Source organism: Episyrphus balteatus, chromosome 4 (assembly GCF_945859705.1).
Source record: "Episyrphus balteatus chromosome 4, idEpiBalt1.1, whole genome shotgun sequence".
Classification (NCBI taxonomy): domain Eukaryota; kingdom Metazoa; phylum Arthropoda; class Insecta; order Diptera; family Syrphidae; genus Episyrphus; species Episyrphus balteatus.
Window position 1 is genome coordinate 28,659,512 of NC_079137.1, and position 21,271 is coordinate 28,680,782.

Sequence of the window (21,271 nt, forward strand, 5' to 3'; positions counted from 1 at the left end):
TAGAGTTTCTGACCACTGAAAACAGATTATTTTAAAATAGGTATATTCAAAAATAAACAAATATTAAATTGAAATTTTTGGCTCTACTGTATATTCATTCATTCAATGTTTTCAATTGGGTAACTTTACTAAATCGTTTGCCAAAGTTTGCACCCCTGAAACCAAAAGAAAACAAATGAAAACGAATTCAAAAAATTAGAGAAACAAAAATTCAAATAAAAACAAACTCAATCACGCAAAACCGACAAAAGAGGGCTTTCACACTCGTAAAATAACGACTCAACTCTCAGTGCATGTTATATCATCAACCACCCACCGTCAGTCATCGTTGTTTAAATAGACGATAAAATCATAACAAATATCGGCAGCTATAGATACTCATACTCTTTTATTTTTGTTACTCTAATTTATATTTGTGTGTTTTTATTCACAAAAACATTTCGCGATAGTGAAGGTCGAAACCGTGGCCGTTGCCGTTTGTCGTTGTTGCCGTCCGTCCACGTTGTCGTTCGCCTTTGTGATTGTCTTTTTCATCAAAAATAAAATATCTAATCTTAGATAATAATAAAATAAATGTTTTATTCCCTCATTTTTGTGTTTATTTGCAGAAGAAGAGATCAAAAATTAAAAAAAAAATAATAATTTAATATACATGAAACAAAGGCAAGAGAAAATTCTTTAAAATAAATTTAAATATATTTTTTTAACAACAACAAAATAAAATATATAGATATATAGTTATATAAATACCCTCTCAATATTTTTGTACAAAATTCAACAAATTAAACAAATAATGTTGTGAAAATATTTGTGAAGTGCAAGTGGAAAAAAATAAAATACTGTGAATTATAAAACAACAGAAATTAAATCGTAACACAAAAAACGTAAAAATATTTGGTGTCAGCTGAAGTAAAGATTCCTTGAAGTCAAAATAGGAAACGAAAAAAGGATACATAAAAAGAAACCAAAGCCAGAGATGATTTACATCGATGACACTGATCCTGAAGGGAGTGAGTATTAATTTAAAAACATTATTTTATTTTTAAAATTTCAAATTATTATTTTTGTATGTAAAATTGATTCAACTATTGATAAAAAGATACAATACTTGTGTTCCTAAAAAAAATCAATACAGGGTGTACCAAAACCTCTCACCTAGATAAGAATACAAACATTTTCATTTTTAATACAAACCCCTTCCAAAAAAACAGCCTGTGTATGAAATCCACTTGAAATGTTACATATTAGATTGCTTCAGTGCTTTCATCAAACAGAAAGAATATGCACTATAAAGATTTTTGTCTCTTTGAATACTTCAGATCAATTTCAAATTGTTTATTAATTTATGTATAAATACATCAATTAATTGAATGAAATGCACCTACAAACAAACTTTTAGATTAAAAGTGTGAACAAAATATTCACAAATTCACAACAAGGCATTAAACAAACAAGCAAGAAACAAAGACTTTTGGTATTTTCCCGATAGCCATTGCAAAATCATTATAAAACTATTGACTACCGACCATTTGAAGAAGTCTGACAAAGTTTCACTTCATAGTCTTTAGATTCCGCGCAACTGTAGATACGCTTTGTTTACATTACCATTTATCATTATCGATAAATAGATATCTGTAAGCAATAAATGCACTTGAAGACAAAATTCAGTCATCAAAATAATTGAATCTGATGTAAACGACCGTTAAAATTATAAATGTTTTATCGTGTCATTGTTGCCAACTTCATTCAGTATATATTTACATGCAGGAAATTAAAAATTAGTAGAATAGAGTTAGACGCTTGAAGCATTGCACACAATTTCGAGAGATTTTTTTTCAAGAATGTTACCACTTTTTCGAAACGATGCCACTTTAAGGCACTACTGAACTAGTTTTTTTTATGAAAAATTAGTTTATTCAAAATGCACATAATCTTGCAGTTATGTACATTATTTTTTGAATTGAAAACAGTAAATATTATAATTTTTAAGTGAAAATAGTCAATTATTCTCAAGTAAGAATTTATATACCTATGGTGAGGATTTATTTTACCCAGTGTTTACATTATTTGAGATGTTGTGTTAGAGAAATTATGATTTTTTCGCATCAGCTGGTTGGGTGTAAGGTCGTAATAATGTAATGTTTTTTGACTAAAACATCATTACGACCTAACCAGCCGATGACAAAAAATTTGAATTTCTCAAACACCTCTAAGTAAGAAATTATAATCATTTTGATATCCATGTTTTTTCACAAAAGGGTTTTTTTAAGGTACCTGAAAACACGTGTTTGTCAATAAATATATAAATCCATAGTTGGTAACCATTAAAAAAGACCATAAGATTACATAAGATAATTTGGTCATAGGTTCAGGAGTTATGAGTTTTGGTAGAGTTGGTTATAGGTTTAGCTCGTTAAATTATAGACTCTGCGTCTTGAGTTTTATGAACGCTTGCTTTAAACAAAACGTATAAATGGATTCCACGTACATAAAATCCAAAAATTCATAAAAGAATATTTTTAGCTTAATTTTATAAGAAATTCAATAAAATGTTAAAAATTATCAAAAAAATTGTTTTTAAATCTACAAGAACTTCATCTTTAATTGGGTTTGTACTATAAACGAGGTATGGCAATCAATGCCTTGTGTAAAAAGAATTTTATAAAAAAAACTTAAATCGTAAGACTGTTTATTTTAATCGATACTCCAAAATGTTTCAAAAAAATACATTACTCTGTTAAAAAAAAAAAAACGATTTCTCAAAATAAAACTTTTTGACCTACAGCCTAGGTTGGAAGTGATACCAAAAAATTAATTTAAAAGTCTTCAAATTGTTTGACTATGATATACAATTCTTAAAGGGGGCAAATGGAAGACAAGCTACAATGGAGTTTCATAAATCATAATAGTACCAACAAAATTGCTTGCATCAAGTTAAGTTCTTTCTTTCCCGATGCTAAAAAATTGAATTCAGATTGCTTATGATTAGTAGGAAAGAATAATTTCCATCCAACAAAACTCAGAATACTTATGATTAGTAGGAAAAAATAATTTCCTTCCAACTTTACTTTACAGGCTCCTCAAAATTTTAGTTTCCAATTTCTCAAAATTTGGCTTTTAAAATTTTAAACGCGGTGATTTAAGGCTCATTTAAAATTTAAGTATTTTACAAAAAAAAAATACGCCAGGGGAATTAACAGAGACAACAAATTTCCTTACATTTTTTATTTTCATATATTACATATTTTTTTTGTGGTAGTGGTGGAATCATAATTTTGACAAAAAATCTCTGACATAATATTGGTGGGAAGAATCAAATAAGACACCTGTCAACAATTCTTATTATACCTATAACTAGTCCAGGCAGTTCTACAAATCGCATGGCCGAGGTATTTAGACTTAGAAAAAATGAAAGAGCATCAGTTGTTATATTAAGAATGTAAAATAGTGTCAAATTAGCCTATTCACATTAGTTGGAAAACTCATGTCATTTAACACCCCCGAAAACCTTTTAAAGCTCAAAAATAGAGCTAAGCAAATGCTCGCTTACATTTTGGTTATATCTCCATTCACAAAATTCACCCAAACACATTCCAAGAAAAAAATTTGTCCCCCAACCATTATAAAATAATCTTGCAATTTGGTCCATCGAATTGTTACCGTTTTGTTTTTTAGAAAAAAAAAGATAAATATTTATCAATTTTATTTCCCTGACTATGAAAATACACCCAAAACTATCTATCAATTTTGTTTATAAATTTGTGATAGTTACAGATAAACATACAAAATGCAAACAAAGTTTTATTTGAAATTGATAATGAAAATTGGTATCTTCCTTCAAAAAATAAAAAAAATAATCAAAAAGTAAACTTTTTTCCTTTCGAACCCGGGTGTCCCGGGTCTATTATGAAATTTAGACCCCTCAAGACAATGAAGTAATCACGTCCTTTTCTTAAATGGAAATCTAAGGATAAGGAAGTTTATTATAAACAGAAATTTTTTTCTCCACTTTTATCTTAAAGTTCAAATAAAAACATCACAAAGGAAGCCGAGAAACCAAAGGGATCAAGGACCAATAATTGTGCTTCGTCTTATAATATTCGGAGAAAAAAGAAAATCTTTAACTATTGTGTACCCTTTTTTTTCCAGGGTTAGAGAAAGATTATAATCTTTCATTGTTTGGAAAGGCCAACAATAAGGATAAGGGTATCCTTTTCCTGAATCTTAGTTTGGTATTGATTGTATTTTGTATTGTTTTTTTTTCTACTTTTTGTATTAATTTATTGCTGGGGTATCTGAAAGATACTTTCTAATTTTTTTGTATAATTGTAAGAGGGTGGTGGGTGGTAAGAGGAATTGGATGTTAATTTTACAATAAATGGTTGTTGAGTATGACAGTTCTGGGTTGCGAATTGGCGCCTCCGCTTCGGGGCGACAGCACACTAAAACATTACGTTTCCCATTGAAAGTGTTTTGTTTACTGTTTTGAAAATATTTCTATTTGACCTTGGCCTGAAACGATTTATGCGTTAAAATATTTCTTTTGGTCGTGATACGCATTTTTGTTTAATATTTAAAAAAGAAATCGCAAGAAAAACGCAATAGAGTGAAGATATTTAAAGAATCTTGTATCAGGGCGCGTTTTCCAACTAAATTACTTTTCTTTACAATGACTCATGATATTGGAAGAGTATGAAGAAAAACCAGAATATCATTTTGGGAAATGTTAAAAAAAAATGAAAAAAAAAAATTGCTTTGGCCTTAATATAGATAAAAAGGAAGTACAAACCTTTGGATAATTTACTACCAATCTTGAAATTTACGAATAAAATTGAAGGATTATTATATAAACAATGTTTTTTTTAATTCAAAACATTATAATTTTCAACGGATTCTCGTAAAACTAAAGTGATTCTTGTTTCAAAAAAAAAACAAATTTCCCATCAAATACATTAAATTTAAAAAAAAAAAATCATCTTTAAATTATGATAATACAATTTACCTGGTACATTTTTAATGTATAAATCTTCCGGAAATTTTGCGTATTTTATTTTTACTCATTTTAAAGATATTTAAACCCTCGGAATTAAATGTTTTCAAAACTTCTTGAGGGAAAAGGCATCAGCATTAGTGCGTAATTTATTCGTCATAAAATGTATTATTCTACATTTACAGAAGCAGACGCCATTAAAGAGTAATATCCTTTCTGCAATATCACATTACTGTGAAACAGTATAACTCAGGTGAATCACTTTAAAAGAAGGTAACCGTATATATATGATTTATGTGAAAACATAAAATTATTACAGAAAAGGACGATGTGCAATGTGTGGTTTGTATTCTCGTTATATACAACATTAAGAATGTTGAAGATATTTTGAGGGTTTAAAAAAAATACTTTAAATTGTTATGATGATTATCATAATTAACTTAATGCTTTAAATTGCTTGAGAGTTTAAACTTAAGGATAATGAAAATTAGCAGAAAAATTGTATCAAGAAAGTTTTATTCTGATTATGTTTACGAACTCAAAAATTTTGATGAACCTAAGTTTTTTTCAAAGAAGATATGAATGTTATTTTTCTTCAATGATCAAAAAAAAGTTTGAAGCTGCAAGACAACAGTTCTTTTATACAGTATCCAAGTAATATTTATAAAATATTAATAGAATAAATACGTATAGTAATTGATTTCATGTTTACAAGAATCGGAAATACTTACAACCTGAATATTTAATTTAAATTTATTTTAATGGATTGATTTTGTAGGTACACCCCTGAGTCTGAGTGCCATATCGTCGGTGACCTGTTTCACTGTACCAAATTTTACAAAAAAGCAAAACAAACTTCAATGTTGTTCTGTTCATGTTATTTTTATCAAATTTTAATCATGAATAATTTTTATTACGAATAAAATGGGAATTCCTGGTTTGAGGAATTGTAGTAGCAGTAGGTATTCATTTAAATGTTTAGGATTGCATCTAAAATCCCATTTTAATACAAAGGAAAAATTTTGAAATTTGAGAATTTTAGCCAGAGGGCATGGTAACCGCCCATTTACGCTGACTTTTCTTATAAAGCTCTTATGCAAAGGAAATATTTTAAAAATAGAAATTCTCGAATCAGAGGGTGTGATCTCCCTTCCTTAGATATTCGAACACAACTGCCTTAAAAGAATCAGGAAATATGAGAAGCTTGAGATTATTTTAAAGGAAAGTCGCTAGAATAACCAATTAATATAGATTTTAAATTTTACAGCAAAACCTTCAAAAAGTAATGAAATCACAACAAAAACATAAGCGTTAAAAAAATAGCCAAGTTCTACTATGTTAAAATTATTTTTGCACAAAAAGTACTGAGATGTAAAAGTGTACGAAGTTCTAAAGTTTGGTTTTAAATTTGTATCAATTAAATTTTAATTGCTTGCTTTGCAATTTTTCAAATAACCTAAAAAATCGATAATAAAAAGAAAAACTGTCAAGTAAACAATCAAAATTTAATTGATACAAATTTAAAACCATACAAATACAAATTTAGAGCTTGGTACACTTTTACATCTCAGTAGGTACTTTTTGTGCCAGCATAATTTTAACATAAGAGAATTTGGCTCTTTTTTTTACGTTTATTTTTTTGTTGTGATATAATTATCTCTATTCTTTGCTTCGCAAACTATGGGAATTGGAATCTTGTTGGCTATTAAATTGTATACATACATAAAAACACAAAACGACTTCAAATTGGTAAAACTTCAGATTTTTGTTTTTACCAGACATCGAAATCATAACAGCCAGCACCCACTGAAAGGAAGAAGAAGAATTTTTGTCCAGAAAAGGAGCTACCAAATTTGTTGAAATAGGCACTTTTCAGGTGATTTTAACCTTGAAACCGTACAAATTGTATTTATTTATTTTGAATATTTACGTTTTTAATATAATTAGTATAATTAAAATTAAATCCACTTGTATTAAAAAATAAAATGCACGACTGGGGTCGCACGAACTTGCTCTTAGAGTTAAAGTTGCTTAAATTTTTAAGAATTTTTATATAAAAATTTGGAAAAAAAAATAAAATTCGTTTTTTAAAAAAAATAAAATAATATCTGAAATTAAATTGCCCTACAAAACAAGTATGCAGTTTTGATTGATATATTAACATGCATTTTTAGAAAAAAATTTTTCAAAATCGTTAGAGCCGTTTTTTAAAAAACTAATTTTTTATAAATAATTTTTTGGAAAAAAAGTTTAAAAATAAAATTGGTATGCCATTTTGTAGAAATCACTAATCAACATCTAAAAACAAAATTTCAAAAAAATTAAATGTCCCGTTTTCGAAAATTTGATTTTTCAAAAAAAAATTTTCAAAATTTTTTTAAAAATCCAAAAATTATTTTTTTCAAAATTTTATTTTTGGCTTATATTTAAATTATATAAATGCTTCTTCACAAAAAGTTTCGTTGAAATCGAATAAGCAGTTTTGGAGATAATCGGATTTGAAAAAAACGGTTCTATGGCAGGTACCGTTAATAATGATTTTCAAAAAAAATTTTTTTCATTACAAGATAGACCCTAACTTTAAACTAACATTTGAATTTTTTAAACAAAATCGTTAGAGCCGTTTTTGAGATATTTCAATTTTACTAAAATCGGTATATGACAAGTACCGTTATTTTTGGTCCAAAAAAATTAATTCCAAAAACCCCTCTGGAGAGTCGCCAAATAACGCTGCATACCAGGTTTGACATCAATCGGTCCATCCGTTTAGGCTGTAGCTCCTTATACAGACAGACAGACAGACTGACAGACTGACAGACTGACAGACTGACAGACTGACAGACTGACAGACTGACAGACTGACAGACTGACAGACTGACAGACTGACAGACTGACAGACTGACAGACTGACAGACTGACAGACTGACAGACTGACAGACTGACAGACTGACAGACTGACAGACTGACAGACTGACAGACTGACAGACTGACAGACTGACAGACTGACAGACTGACAGACTGACAGACTGACAGACTGACAGACTGACAGACTGACAGACTGACAGACTGACAGACTGACAGACTGACAGACTGACAGACTGACAGACTGACAGACTGACAGACTGACAGACTGACAGACTGACAGACTGACAGACTGACAGACTGACAGACTGACAGACTGACAGACTGACAGACTGACAGACTGACAGACTGACAGACTGACAGACTGACAGACTGACAGACTGACAGACTGACAGACTGACAGACTGACAGACTGACAGACTGACAGACTGACAGACTGACAGACTGACAGACTGACAGACTGACAGACTGACAGACTGACAGACTGACAGACTGACAGACTGACAGACTGACAGACTGACAGACTGACAGACTGACAGACTGACAGACTGACAGACTGACAGACTGACAGACTGACAGACTGACAGACTGACAGACTGACAGACTGACAGACTGACAGACTGACAGACTGACAGACTGACAGACTGACAGACTGACAGACTGACAGACTGACAGACTGACAGACTGACAGACTGACAGACTGACAGACTGACAGACTGACAGACTGACAGACTGACAGACTGACAGACTGACAGACTGACAGACTGACAGACTGACAGACTGACAGACTGACAGACTGACAGACTGACAGACTGACAGACTGACAGACTGACAGACTGACAGACTGACAGACTGACAGACTGACAGACTGACAGACTGACAGACTGACAGACTGACAGACTGACAGACTGACAGACTGACAGACTGACAGACTGACAGACTGACAGACTGACAGACTGACAGACAGACAGACAGACGGACTTCCGGGACCCACTTTTTTGGCATTGTCTACCATCGTAATGTCATGGAAAAATATTATCTCAACTTTTTTACTTGCGATATAGGTACTATAGGGCAAGTTTAGGATTCGTAAAAAAAATCGAACTCGAGATAACAATTTTACATGACATTACGATGATGGAGAATGCCAAAAAAGTGGGTCCGGCAATTCTGTCTGTCTGTCTGTCTGTCTGTCTGTCTGTCTGTCTGTCTGTCTGTCTGTCTGTCTGTCTGTCTGTCTGTCTGTCTGTCTGTCTGTCTGTCTGTCTGTCTGTCTGTCTGTCTGTCTGTCTGTCTGTCTGTCTGTCTGTCTGTCTGTCTGTCTGTCTGTCTGTCTGTCTGTCTGTCTGTCTGTCTGTCTGTCTGTCTGTCTGTCTGTCTGTCTGTCTGTCTGTCTGTCTGTCTGTCTGTCTGTCTGTCTGTCTGTCTGTCTGTCTGTCTGTCTGTCTGTCTGTCTGTCTGTCTGTCTGTCTGTCTGTCTGTCTGTCTGTCTGTCTGTCTGTCTGTCTGTCTGTCTGTCTGTCTGTCTGTCTGTCTGTCTGTCTGTCTGTCTGTCTGTCTGTCTGTCTGTCTGTCTGTCTGTCTGTCTGTCTGTCTGTCTGTCTGTCTGTCTGTCTGTCTGTCTGTCTGTCTGTCTGTCTGTCTGTCTGTCTGTCTGTCTGTCTGTCTGTCTGTCTGTCTGTCTGTCTGTCTGTCTGTCTGTCTGTCTGTCTGTCTGTCTGTCTGTCTGTCTGTCTGTCTGTCTGTCTGTCTGTCTGTCTGTCTGTCTGTCTGTCTGTCTGTCTGTCTGTCTGTCTGTCTGTCTGTCTGTCTGTCTGTCTGTCTGTCTGTCTGTCTGTCTGTCTGTCTGTCTGTCTGTCTGTCTGTCTGTCTGTCTGTCTGTCTGTCTGTCTGTCTGTCTGTCTGTCTGTCTGTCTGTCTGTCTGTCTGTCTGTCTGTCTGTCTGTCTGTCTGTCTGTCTGTCTGTCTGTCTGTCTGTCTGTCTGTCTGTCTGTCTGTCTGTCTGTCTGTCTGTCTGTCTGTCTGTCTGTCTGTCTGTCTGTCTGTCTGTCTGTCTGTCTGTCTGTCTGTCTGTCTGTCTGTCTGTCTGTCTGTCTGTCTGTCTGTCTGTCTGTCTGTCTGTCTGTCTGTCTGTCTGTCTGTCTGTCTGTCTGTCTGTCTGTCTGTCTGTCTGTCTGTCTGTCTGTCTGTCTGTCTGTCTGTCTGTCTGTCTGTCTGTCTGTCTGTCTGTCTGTCTGTCTGTCTGTCTGTCTGTCTGTCTGTCTGTCTGTCTGTCTGTCTGTCTGTCTGTAAGAACCTCGAGCTACAGCCTAAACTACTGTAGCTATTTTCTTCAAACTTGGTAGTTAACAGTTTTTGGTGATTCACTAGAGGAGAAATTGAAATTTTTTTTTTAGGACCAAAACTAACGGTACCTGTCATGTAACGGAAATACAAAAGTTAATTTTTTTCAAAAACGGCTCTAACGATTTTGATTAAATTTTTTGTGTGTAGTACAGCATATAGAAGCTTTCTTTGGAAATAAAAAAAAATATTTTTTCTACAGTTATTAACTGTACCTGCCATAGAACCGTTTTTTTGATTTATGAATTTCTCGTGAACTACAAAACAGATTTCGACCAAAATTTTTATATAGAAAAGTTTAAGCAATTATTTTTTAAAAAAATTTTTAATTTTTCAAAAAACACATTTTTGGATTTTTAAAAAATATTTCAAAATTTTTTTTTGAAAATTCAATTTTTTGAAAACGGGTCGGTGAAAAATTTTGAAATTCCGTTTTTAGGTGTAAATTAATTATTTCTTCGAAATGGCATACCAAGTTTTTTTTTGAAAAATTTTAGAAAATTTTTATATATAAAATATTATTTTTTAAAAAAACCGCTCTTACGATTTTCGAAAATTTTTTTCTGAAAATTCCTTTTTATACAAGAAATAAAATGGCATACTTATTTTTTTGTAAAAGATCATATATAACGGTATTTAATTATTTATAAAATCTGATTTTATTTTTTTTTTACCACTTATGAAATTCCGTGAAAATATCAAATTTTAAATTTTCCTTTATTTTTATGAATGAAAAGCTTTAACATTACACTAACTTTTACCATAAGAGCAAGTACGTGCGACCCCAGTCGTGCAATTTATTTTTTTTACGAATGCATAACTTGATATATACATAGTACCTATATCGCAAGTAAAAACGAATATTGAAAAAAATTTAAGTTAATTTTCCATTTTTAAATTTTTTTGTATACAAAATTATTTAAATTAATAATTGTATAAACCAAAGGTTGTCTTAAAAACAACGACAGGATTTATAAAAGTGCATTTATAGCATTTTTTTTCTCAATATTTTCTGAAAAAAAAAAAACATTTTTCTATTTCCAAAATGATTAAAAAAATTGAATAAACAAATCCCAAACACAACCAATAATAAAATATCTTCCCATGCACTAGCCACTAGAAGCCGCCATAACTACCGGCATCAATTAGTAAAAGTCCCCAAAAGCGGAAGGCTTTCATTTGGTCGGGTCTCTGGTCTATTCGTCAGTCGGTAGTGCTTGTAAATGGCTTAAATCCTGATGTAGGTACAACAAACCAATTCTGGCCTTTTGCCAAAATGTGTTTGCAACAATTAATGTGGCATCAACTTTTACAGACAATCACACACACAAATGAGAAATATTCAATATTCAGTCGCGACGCCACCTCTGTATAGAATATAGTTTTGCATATTAGCAACTACAAATTAGTCCATGTGCACAGCAACTTATTTATAACTTTTGAATGGAATTCCATTTGATTGAATCATCAAAAATATTACAAGGTTTTCTTGGTTCTTTGTACAATTATTATTGCTCTGCATAATGAACATTATTGACTAATGCACAAAATTTCTATAAATTTCAACAAATAAGTGGAAGGTAATTTATTTTAGATATCAAAACAAACGTACTTTATATTAAAACGCAAGAGTTCTTCACGGTCAGTAACCAAAAACTTTCAAATACATATATAAGTATACTAAATTAAGTCGTCGAATTTGTGTTTATAAAAATAAAAAAAAAAATAAAAAATCACTGTTTCACATTAATACGTGAGTTAATGACGCAGATAAGGTGTCGTAAAATTTCTACGCCTTTGACAACAAACAAAATTTTGCTACTGAATTTCTGAACATATTTTCTTTTCGTCAGACCTTGAAAGTGTATTTTCCATTGGAAAAAATTCCGATGTTAATGTCACCCGTCGTCGTCGTTTTTTCTTGTGGTATTTCTTTTTTTTTTTTAATTTTTATTTTTGGGCTGAGTAGGCGTGAAAAAAATGTTCAGACTTAAAATTCTTAATTTTCTGTAAAAAAAAAAAAAACACTCAATGTCGTTTGAGTTCAAAGTCAATGTGAGTCTGGTGGATAATCTTTGTTTTTCTGAAATTCAAAGAAAAACAATAACAAATTATTAAGCAGGTGTCTTTTGCTAAGAGTTTTTCATGGATGACGATCTTGTAGGAGTACCTATACAATTTACACACGAGAAACAGTACTTAATTATGTATAATGATTTAATTTACAAAGTGAAAAAATAAGGACATTACCTTCCTATATTGATCTCTAACTCAAATCACAACGACCACAAAAAAACTTAATTAAATAATAATTTTTTAAAACCCATTTAAAGATTTTTGAAGCATAATAATAAATAAATAAAATAAATTAACTTAACAAAAAATCACTAGAGAATGAAAATAATAAATAATAAAATCGGATTTAATTAAAAAACACAGACTACCTGAGGCTAACCAATTAAACAAGTGTTCACAATTCCATTGATGTGTTTTAAAATGAAACATAATATGAAAAAATAGGAAATATAAAAAATGTTGAAAAGGAAATTACAAACATTGCGGGACAATTTCAAATGGAATATATTTTTTTTCAAGCATTTGATTTTGGTAAAAAAAATATCGAGTTTTAATCAAATAAACTCGGTCACATAGCCAGTATCATATCAAATTCATATAATGTGGTAGAGAACTTCTGTAAATGGAAATGGAATGTATTATAGAATTTCGAAATAAGTGAATTTAGAAGTCTAGAATTTTGAAATACAGAATTTTGGATCTACAGAATTTTGAAATACAGACCTATGGTAAACAGCAATATGGAACCGAATTTTGTACAGAACTATATGACCCTAACCATTACTTTTTGTTTTTTGTTTTTGTTTTCAATTTTTCAATACGGTATCCCAAAAGTAAAAGTCCAAACTAAAAGTGTGGAAAAATCATCTAATGCTCTATCTGTGTTACTTATTGATCTCGAATTTTTACGGTTTTAAATTAAATTAAAATTAAATTTTGAAAAAATCTCATTAGTACAGTGCCTTCGTGAAATTCACCTTTTGGCCGCCATCTTGGATTTTAGTTTTTTTTTTAAATATCTCGACTTCTGTTCATCCTTGGTAAAATAATAACTTTTTTGAAACAAAAAAGTCGTATAGCAGAGTTGTAGATAGTTTTAAGGTTAACAATCTTTTCTCGGTAGTTTTTTTCATAACCTTGATAAAAAGTGCTCAAAAATAAAAAATATTCTTTTTACTTTTTTGGCTTGTAACCTTTTTAATGTTCAGAATATCAAAAAAGGGTTCTTAACATAAAAGACGTGAAATTTAATTTTCTACTTTTTTTGTCAACCAACTTTTACCTAGGATGAACAAAAGTAGAGATATTTAATACAAACTGCTTGTTTAACCAAGATGGTGGTCAAAAGGTAAATTTATTCTTATGAAGAAAACAGTAATGAACAAAAAAGTCATTTACAAGTTTTCCGAAAACTCATAGGTTTTATGATATTTATGAAAACCTGCACAAAGTAAAATCTTTATAAAATGTGTTTTGCTTTAGTCAAAAATGGTTAAGAATTAAAAATTTAATCTTGTAGTTTAAGTTTATTTCTTTTTAAGACCTAGTTTAATAATTACACTGGTCAACAAAATTTGACTTTTTTTTTGCCACAATAACCAAAATATATTCTAGTATTTTTTGGGGTGCTGAATCTGAATCTGAAGTCAGAAAAATTCGATTGGCCTCCGTTTTTGAAATATTACCGTTATAAAATGCTAAAAAACGTCATTTTGGCTGTTTTCGAGGTTCTGTTTTTATGAGGGGTAATTCATTATAAACAAATTTGTAATTTTGGTTGTTGTGGCAAAAACCTTGTTGACCAGTGTTATTTAAAGTGTGCTGCTTGAATTTGTAAGCTTGATAGAATCCGTTTTTTTATTTTATCGCTAATATTAATTGATGTAGGTTCTGCAATATGATTTACCAGATCCAATCCAGGACATTTCACTGTCACAAGTCAAAAAAGTCAAAAATTATCATGGGTGAGAAAAAATTAATACCTTTTATAAATTAATATCCGAGCAATGAAAAAAGATATCAACATTTTTTAAATGCAGTTACAAAGAACAAATTTCTTCTAAAAATGAAGACATTATTAAATCATAAGTGCTAGCGGAGAAATCAACATTAACATGAGTAAAGGAATACTAAAGTAAGCGTTGTTCTTAAATCATCGCTAAAGGGTATTTGCAGAGAGAGAGTTACTGTAGAACAATTTTTTTCTTAGAATATACCCAAGAATCATCCCGAAATATGCCCTTATCTCATTCCTGTCTCATTCATGTCTGTGTTTTTGTATTTTTGGAATAAAAACATTATCGAATTTGAGAAATAAACTGCAATCGCTGGTACATGTGAACACACATTCATTTTACTGTTGTCGAGGTACCAACATTTCGATCAGTTGCCATTAATGAATTCAACACTCTCTTTAGTATGGTAGGTAATAAAAATGTTAAGGCTATTGGCACCATTGAATTAAAAATTTTCTTGAAATAAGCATACCTAAATACATGCAAATAAAAGTTTGATTTCATTTGACTAAACATCTGGAAACAAAAAAGAAAACCTCTCAAAATTATTCCACCGTATGAATTTGAAAATGTATGTCTTTGTTACCAATATAGTTGTATTAAGGATTACATCATATTCCTACCACCAAAACCCATCTAAAACCCATAATAAACATTCAGTCAAGAAGAAGATAATATACAAACAAAAGTAAAACCTCCAAAAATTAAATGCCCTAAACAATGATAGCCACAAAAAAAGTGCGAGAGAGTTTTACCAAAAAATCCTTTGCAAAAAAAAAAAACAAACAAAAAAATTCGAAGCACATTTCAAAAAGAATTTTCTTTCAAACGTTTTGTTTTTTTTTAATTTTATTTATTTTTTGTTTTTTTTTTGTTTTTTTTTCTGCAAATTCATAAAATTTTATTTATATTAAACGACTGAAGCAATTTGCGCGATCATCATAAAAGAGGATTTTTATTCTTTTATTCTATATTTTACTGCTGCGGCTTTATCCTTGACTCATCCTTCTATATCCTTCTCCTTGTTTTGTGATGTGGAATGGCATAGGGTGTTTGCGGCACTTCAAGTTCAGTGTTGAATGTACTTTTTTGTAATTCTACCTCAAAAGAAAAAAAAAAGTGCAAGGGGGTTTAGGGAGTTGTTTTTTTTATTATTATTATTTTATATTTTAGGTACATTCGCACATAAATGTATGTGTATAAATTTATTTTTGCTATAGGGATGCTTTCATTATTTAATTTAAACGCCAAATGAATTATTATTTGAATTGACGAAGGACGGGCAAACATTTTTTTGTTTATCGTTTTTTATGAAGATCCATGGTAGTGTATAGTATATTTTATGTATAGACGAATTTGTTTTTGTGGTTTTTCATGAATATTTTAACGAGGGAGCAAGTTATATGAGAGATTTATTTAAAATCGACACGCAGCTAAGCGCAGTTTGCTGGGGTGTGTAATTGTAATCCTTGGAATGAGTTAATACACTCTGCATTTACAAATTAGTGTCAAATTTATTAATCTAGTGAATTGCAAAATATGAATTTCGGTAGCAAGATTTTTCGAAAAGTGTAGGAATAATAACAGAAAGTTCTTATTTAAGGCAATGCTGAGAGTCGTCAAATAATAGCCGTGATTTTTTGATAACTCAGTACTTAATAAAGTTTTGCTCGGTAAACAACAACAATTGATTAATGAAAAGTTTTAATTGTTTGCCTAAACTTATACTTTTATGACCCTTTACACACTAAAGGATTTTTGTAATAAGATAATATCAGTAAGATTAAGAACAAAATTGACCTTAAGCCCACGTAGGAGTTAAAATAACTCTTCTATTGTAACATGTAACTTTATTGTAGTACTAATTTTAAAGTTTGACTTGATTACACATTTCAACAGCAAATACGACTTAATTCTGTCTCTTAAAAAAAAAAAAAACTTACCAAAAGATAACGAAATGAAACTTCAATTAACTAGAACATAATCTGAGTCCAAGTTGTTCGTTGTTTATGAGAATTGATACTTAAAGATATAATCTCTTGTAAATAAATGTGATCATAACCAAATGATTCTGATTGTATTTTGGTGTCCTGGGGCCATGACACACGAGAGCAAAGAGCACGCGTTCATATCATTAAGTTGCGCGTCCCGGTGAAAGGACTTGCTCGTACATTGTAATATGGTTCATTTAATCCTTGAAAAATATAACGATGACTGCCAGGGCTTTTTCTTTTTACTTGCAAAAGGTATAGGTACTTAATGACAAGTTGTGTATTCATGAACAAAATTAAAATTCAAATGCTGACCAAATACAAAAACAGGACTGTCTTTCTAAAATAAACTTGGAAACAACAACTTTCTAAATAGTCTGTTCTGACAACCAAAGTTGTCTCTGAATGAAGCTCCTGATATGTTTTGATGGACAAATTGAATAAAGTTAATATACAAAATTGAACGTTTAATAGTTCAAGAAAGGGTTAGTGATTCCGTGTGAGTTTATATGTGAAATTGTAGGCTGACTCCGCTTAAGCAATCTACTCACTAAAACACCAACATCAAGTTCTGGAAACCTCGTCGAGTTCCTTACTTTTTTTATGAAAGAAATACAGACACTGAGGTGAGCGGTAGGTGTAGGATGGATGAATTGATGCTACATGATGCATAGCACAAAAAGATTGCATCCCTCTGCACTGTGTATAACTGCAGAGAAAGTACATATTTCTGTAGCTGTATTGTTTTGCTACTGTTTTTATTTTTTGTTGTTGTTGGTTAGAGCTAATATTTTCACCTTTTGCCATGCAGCAAAATATATAAAGAACCTCCAATTCATGCTCACACATCAAGAATTACATTATGCGCATCATCATGCAAAAGCAAGACGAAATATTTTGGTGAAACATGCTGATGAGACGGTTTTAATGTTGCAGCCTCTTCAACGGAAAACCTAATGCTTCGCTTTTGAATGAAAGAATAACGAGTTCATGTCCTACAATGAATAATGTAAAAGGTTCACAGCAGACAGTGAAATTGGATTTCATGTTCTTAATCAAAAGATACAGGCTAGATATTTTTTTTTTTGTTCAGTGTAAAAATCATTGATTTCACTGTGGTTCGTTTGCCCAACGTTAGCCCATGATAGCCCAACATATTTGATCTAACTCCCACAATTTTTTCTAAAGATAACAAAATGTTTTTTCATTTCAAAAACCGAAGAAATTAAATTTTTATCGTTATAGGATAGCCCAACTTTTATTTTCGATATCCTACCCTTAGTTAAAAAATTATAGAAGCATTATTTTGTATTCAGTGACAGTGGCCTTTTTAATTTATATTTTAGAAAAATTAAATCCACTGAAGTGGGCACTGTGCCTCAAAAAATGTTATTTATTTGACTAAGGTCCAATTTATTCACACTCCATTAAATTTAAAGTCGCCATTAAAAAAGGGAAATTTTAAAATTTGTATGCGATTTGACATTTTTATAATTTTTAATGGAGCCTTTAAAAATAATGGAGAGTGAATAAATTGGGCCTAAGAATTCTAACTTAAGCTTCAAATTTGAATTAAAAAAGGTCACTGTGGTGTATGCGTACTATTTTTTTTTCTAAAAAATTAATGAAACTTGTTGGTTTTTGTAACCAACAAAATTTATGATCACGAAAATAAATGGTGGTTTAGCCTGGACTTACCTTGGCCAAACGAACCACCACAGTCATAAATTAACGATTTTACAATGAACAAAAAAAATTATTTTATGTGGTTTTTTTAGGTGAAAAATTAAATTCGTTATAATTTTAGAACTAAGGGTGTATTTTAGAACTAAAAAGTGTACTTGGGTCATATAGCTACATATTCAGCAGTATCGGTTTTAATTGGAGGGGGATGGGATGTTGGCAACCTGGGCCGTCACTTGGGCTGAATGCGCGGTTTCTTTTGACTTTTCTATTATTTATGAAGAACGAAGAAGCGCACCCAATGTTTGTTTAATTTAATTTTGACTTTCACAAGTCACGCAGTATAGTCACTCGTAAAAGGGCAAGTAATTTTATTCCTATTAGGTATGTCCAAATTTTATCATTTTAAAGAAATGTATGCACTTAAAATTTCACAATAAACTTACATTTTAAATGATTTATCTAATAAATAATGTCCCACCATCAACGAAATAGATGAAAATCTGTTCCAAAAACTTAGGAAGCATTTCGTTTTCACTTCGTTCTCGGGTTACAACGTTTTTTAAGTGTATGTTGGGCGTTCACTTTAAATAGCTCTATCTGGGCTACAACCGATTTTAATTTTAATTTGACTTTTTTGTTTTAATTTAATTTAATTTTTTATTATTTTTTTTTTAATTGTTATGTATTTAATTATAAATTCAAATATTTTAAGTGAACCATTATCAATTTTTGTATCCTACCTATTTTTTTTTTTGTTTCGTATTTTGTTTGTTTTTGAAAAAAAACATTTATTTTTGCAATAAATGTCAAATGTATTCATTAAAGAATAAATACAATAAATTATTAAAAAAATTAATTCTGTACTTGGCAATCAGCAATCAAATAATTAAAAAAAAATAAATATTTTTCCATTAAACAACAAAAAAAAAAAAGTAAAACGAAATAATTAATATTTATTCAAATACAAACATAAAAAGACTAGCCCTCCTACATCATACTGCTCGTACATTATAAAAATCAAGAAAAAAAAAACAACTACTAATATTCATTTGCAATGAAAACCTCTCTTCTCTCATCCTTAATTAGTCGTAAAATATTAAAAATTTCAAAATTTGTTGAAATATAAAAATTTAATGAACTGTGTTATTCATGTTTGAAAGAACGAGGAACGACCAACGGATGCAATGTTTATAATACGCCATATGACTCCCCCACACGTGTGACGGATTATTTGAAAAACAAAGAAAGAACTTGATTAGGGCCTCTTTCTTTAAGGGCTCCAAGTATAAAATCACTTAAAGTACTGCAACTATTTTCAGCATATTAAGTTTATTTTATCCACTTAAATTTTGTATAATTTTTTATTATTATAAAAATGTCTATGTCTAATATTTCAATGATTTACAATTTTTTTTTCTTTTGGACCTAAGTAGATAAATGTCAAACTAAAAATAAATAAGAATTAATGAAATAATTGTGTTTATATTCGAATAAACAAGTAATTGTAAAATATTTCTACCTAATTGTTAACTGCAACACGGAAAGAATTTTTTTTTTCACTGATTCATGTACAAACTATGTACAAAAACTTGGATAGGAATTTTTTAGAATGAAATAGTGATGACGGGTCCAATATTATGCAAATCCTCATGGTATTTATGTGCTTAAATTATAGAGCTTTTCAATATACTAATTCAACACTGCATGAGAATACCACCACCCGTGATAACAAAATGCATTAGTCAAGGTCGCTGTGTATTTTTAATGCCAAAATGAGGCGACAATTTGACTGTCATACAAATACATCCTCATCAATTTTACACACACACACACTTGCCACAAAAATATATATCACAACTGACAGTCAGTAGTCTGTCAAATCAGATATCGCTGATGATGGTATTTTGTGAGTCGTGAGTGACTGTACAACATGCATAATGAAAAATCTTATTTTAAGATATTTTTTATATGTGTACAAAACTTACATCTAATGATACACAGAAAAGAATTCATGTCAATGAAATTCAAAAATGAATGAGAATAAAAATAAAACAACAAAACTCTGTACATTTTTGCGTTGTAATTTGTAAAAAAAAATGTAAATGTAGAAAATTATCTTGTGTCCTATGTGTCATTGGATTTTCTCGGCTCAGATACAGATACCAATACAGTACAATGGCTTCACTGCGATCAATTCAAGAGCATTGCCAAGGATTTGTAACTTGTTTGTTTTATTTCTTGCTAAACAGAAAATAATGAGAGTGAATTTTCGAGATGAATTTAAATAACCAAGTGGTGTTTATGATGGAATATTTTTTTCTAGCATATCTATAATAATCCTTTAAAGATTGTAACCTGTTTTACATCGAATTCAAAAGAATATCGCTCATTAAAAAGAATAACTTCATAACTGTACAAATATTTATTTCTTATTATTTCCTATTAAGGACGTTATTTCATGGTTTCTAATAGAGATGCCGCGAACATTGGTTTGGCCGAATACCGAATATTCGGCCACGCTCCTCGGCCGAATACCGAATATTCGGCCGCCGAATATTCGGCCAAGGACACTCAGAAAAAAACGTTGGTAATATCAAAAACTGTAGGTAACAAACAAATTTCAGCTGTATGGCTTATTGTTTAGTATTTTTCTCTGCCTCTTTTTTGCCATGAAACTCCTTTTTACTAAAGAAAAAATCAAAACAAAACCATCTGCAAAAAAATTTAACCTAATTTAACCAGGTCCCAGAGCCCATTAAATTTTTAACACGTAAACATTTTTTATTCACCTCAATAGTGTCAAAAATTTAACACGTTGTTAACTATTTAACGCAATTCACACACGGCCTTAGAGTCGCCATTTTACAAAATGGAGTAATAAGTTTTTGACGTTTAATCTGGCAAAGTCAAAAGCAACAACAATTTCCAAGACAAATTTGTTTACAATAACAATTTCTATGGGCAGCTGTCAAAAACTTAAGTAGCTATTTTTAAGTTTTGACAGTTCTCGATACAGAGTTTTTTCTAATGATCATACCTTCTCTTTTTGTACCATGGACCCATACAAGTGGTGGTCAACACATACAACAAAATTTCCAATTTTCACAACATTTGCTAAAGTCTACCTTTCGTCTCCTGGGACAAGTATTTACAGTAAAAGACAATTTTCCGAAGGAGGAATAGTCTACGAAGATAAACGTAATCGTTTACTACCAACAAATGCGGAACAAATAGTTTTCATTCACCACAACTGCATTAGTAGATTATAAGTACTAAAATTACAATTTTTTAATAAAACACACATTTTG

The 21,271-nt window shown here is 30.7% G+C and overlaps 1 protein-coding gene across 4 annotated transcripts in view; it reads left to right on the plus strand.

Moving 5' to 3' along the window:
• LOC129919581 (uncharacterized) overlaps positions 1-21,271 on the plus strand; it is a 68,589-nt gene that overhangs the window by 15,281 nt on the left and 32,037 nt on the right. For 3 of the 4 annotated variants that reach the window (XM_056000512.1, XM_056000514.1, XM_056000513.1), the window contains exon 2: positions 609-1,010. In XM_056000512.1, the coding sequence (XP_055856487.1) occupies positions 977-1,010 (34 nt within the window). In that variant the 5' untranslated portion in view covers positions 609-976. Of the gene's footprint in view, positions 1-85; positions 1,011-21,271 lie in introns of those variants that run through there. The other variant, XM_056000511.1, reaches the window with a different exon arrangement.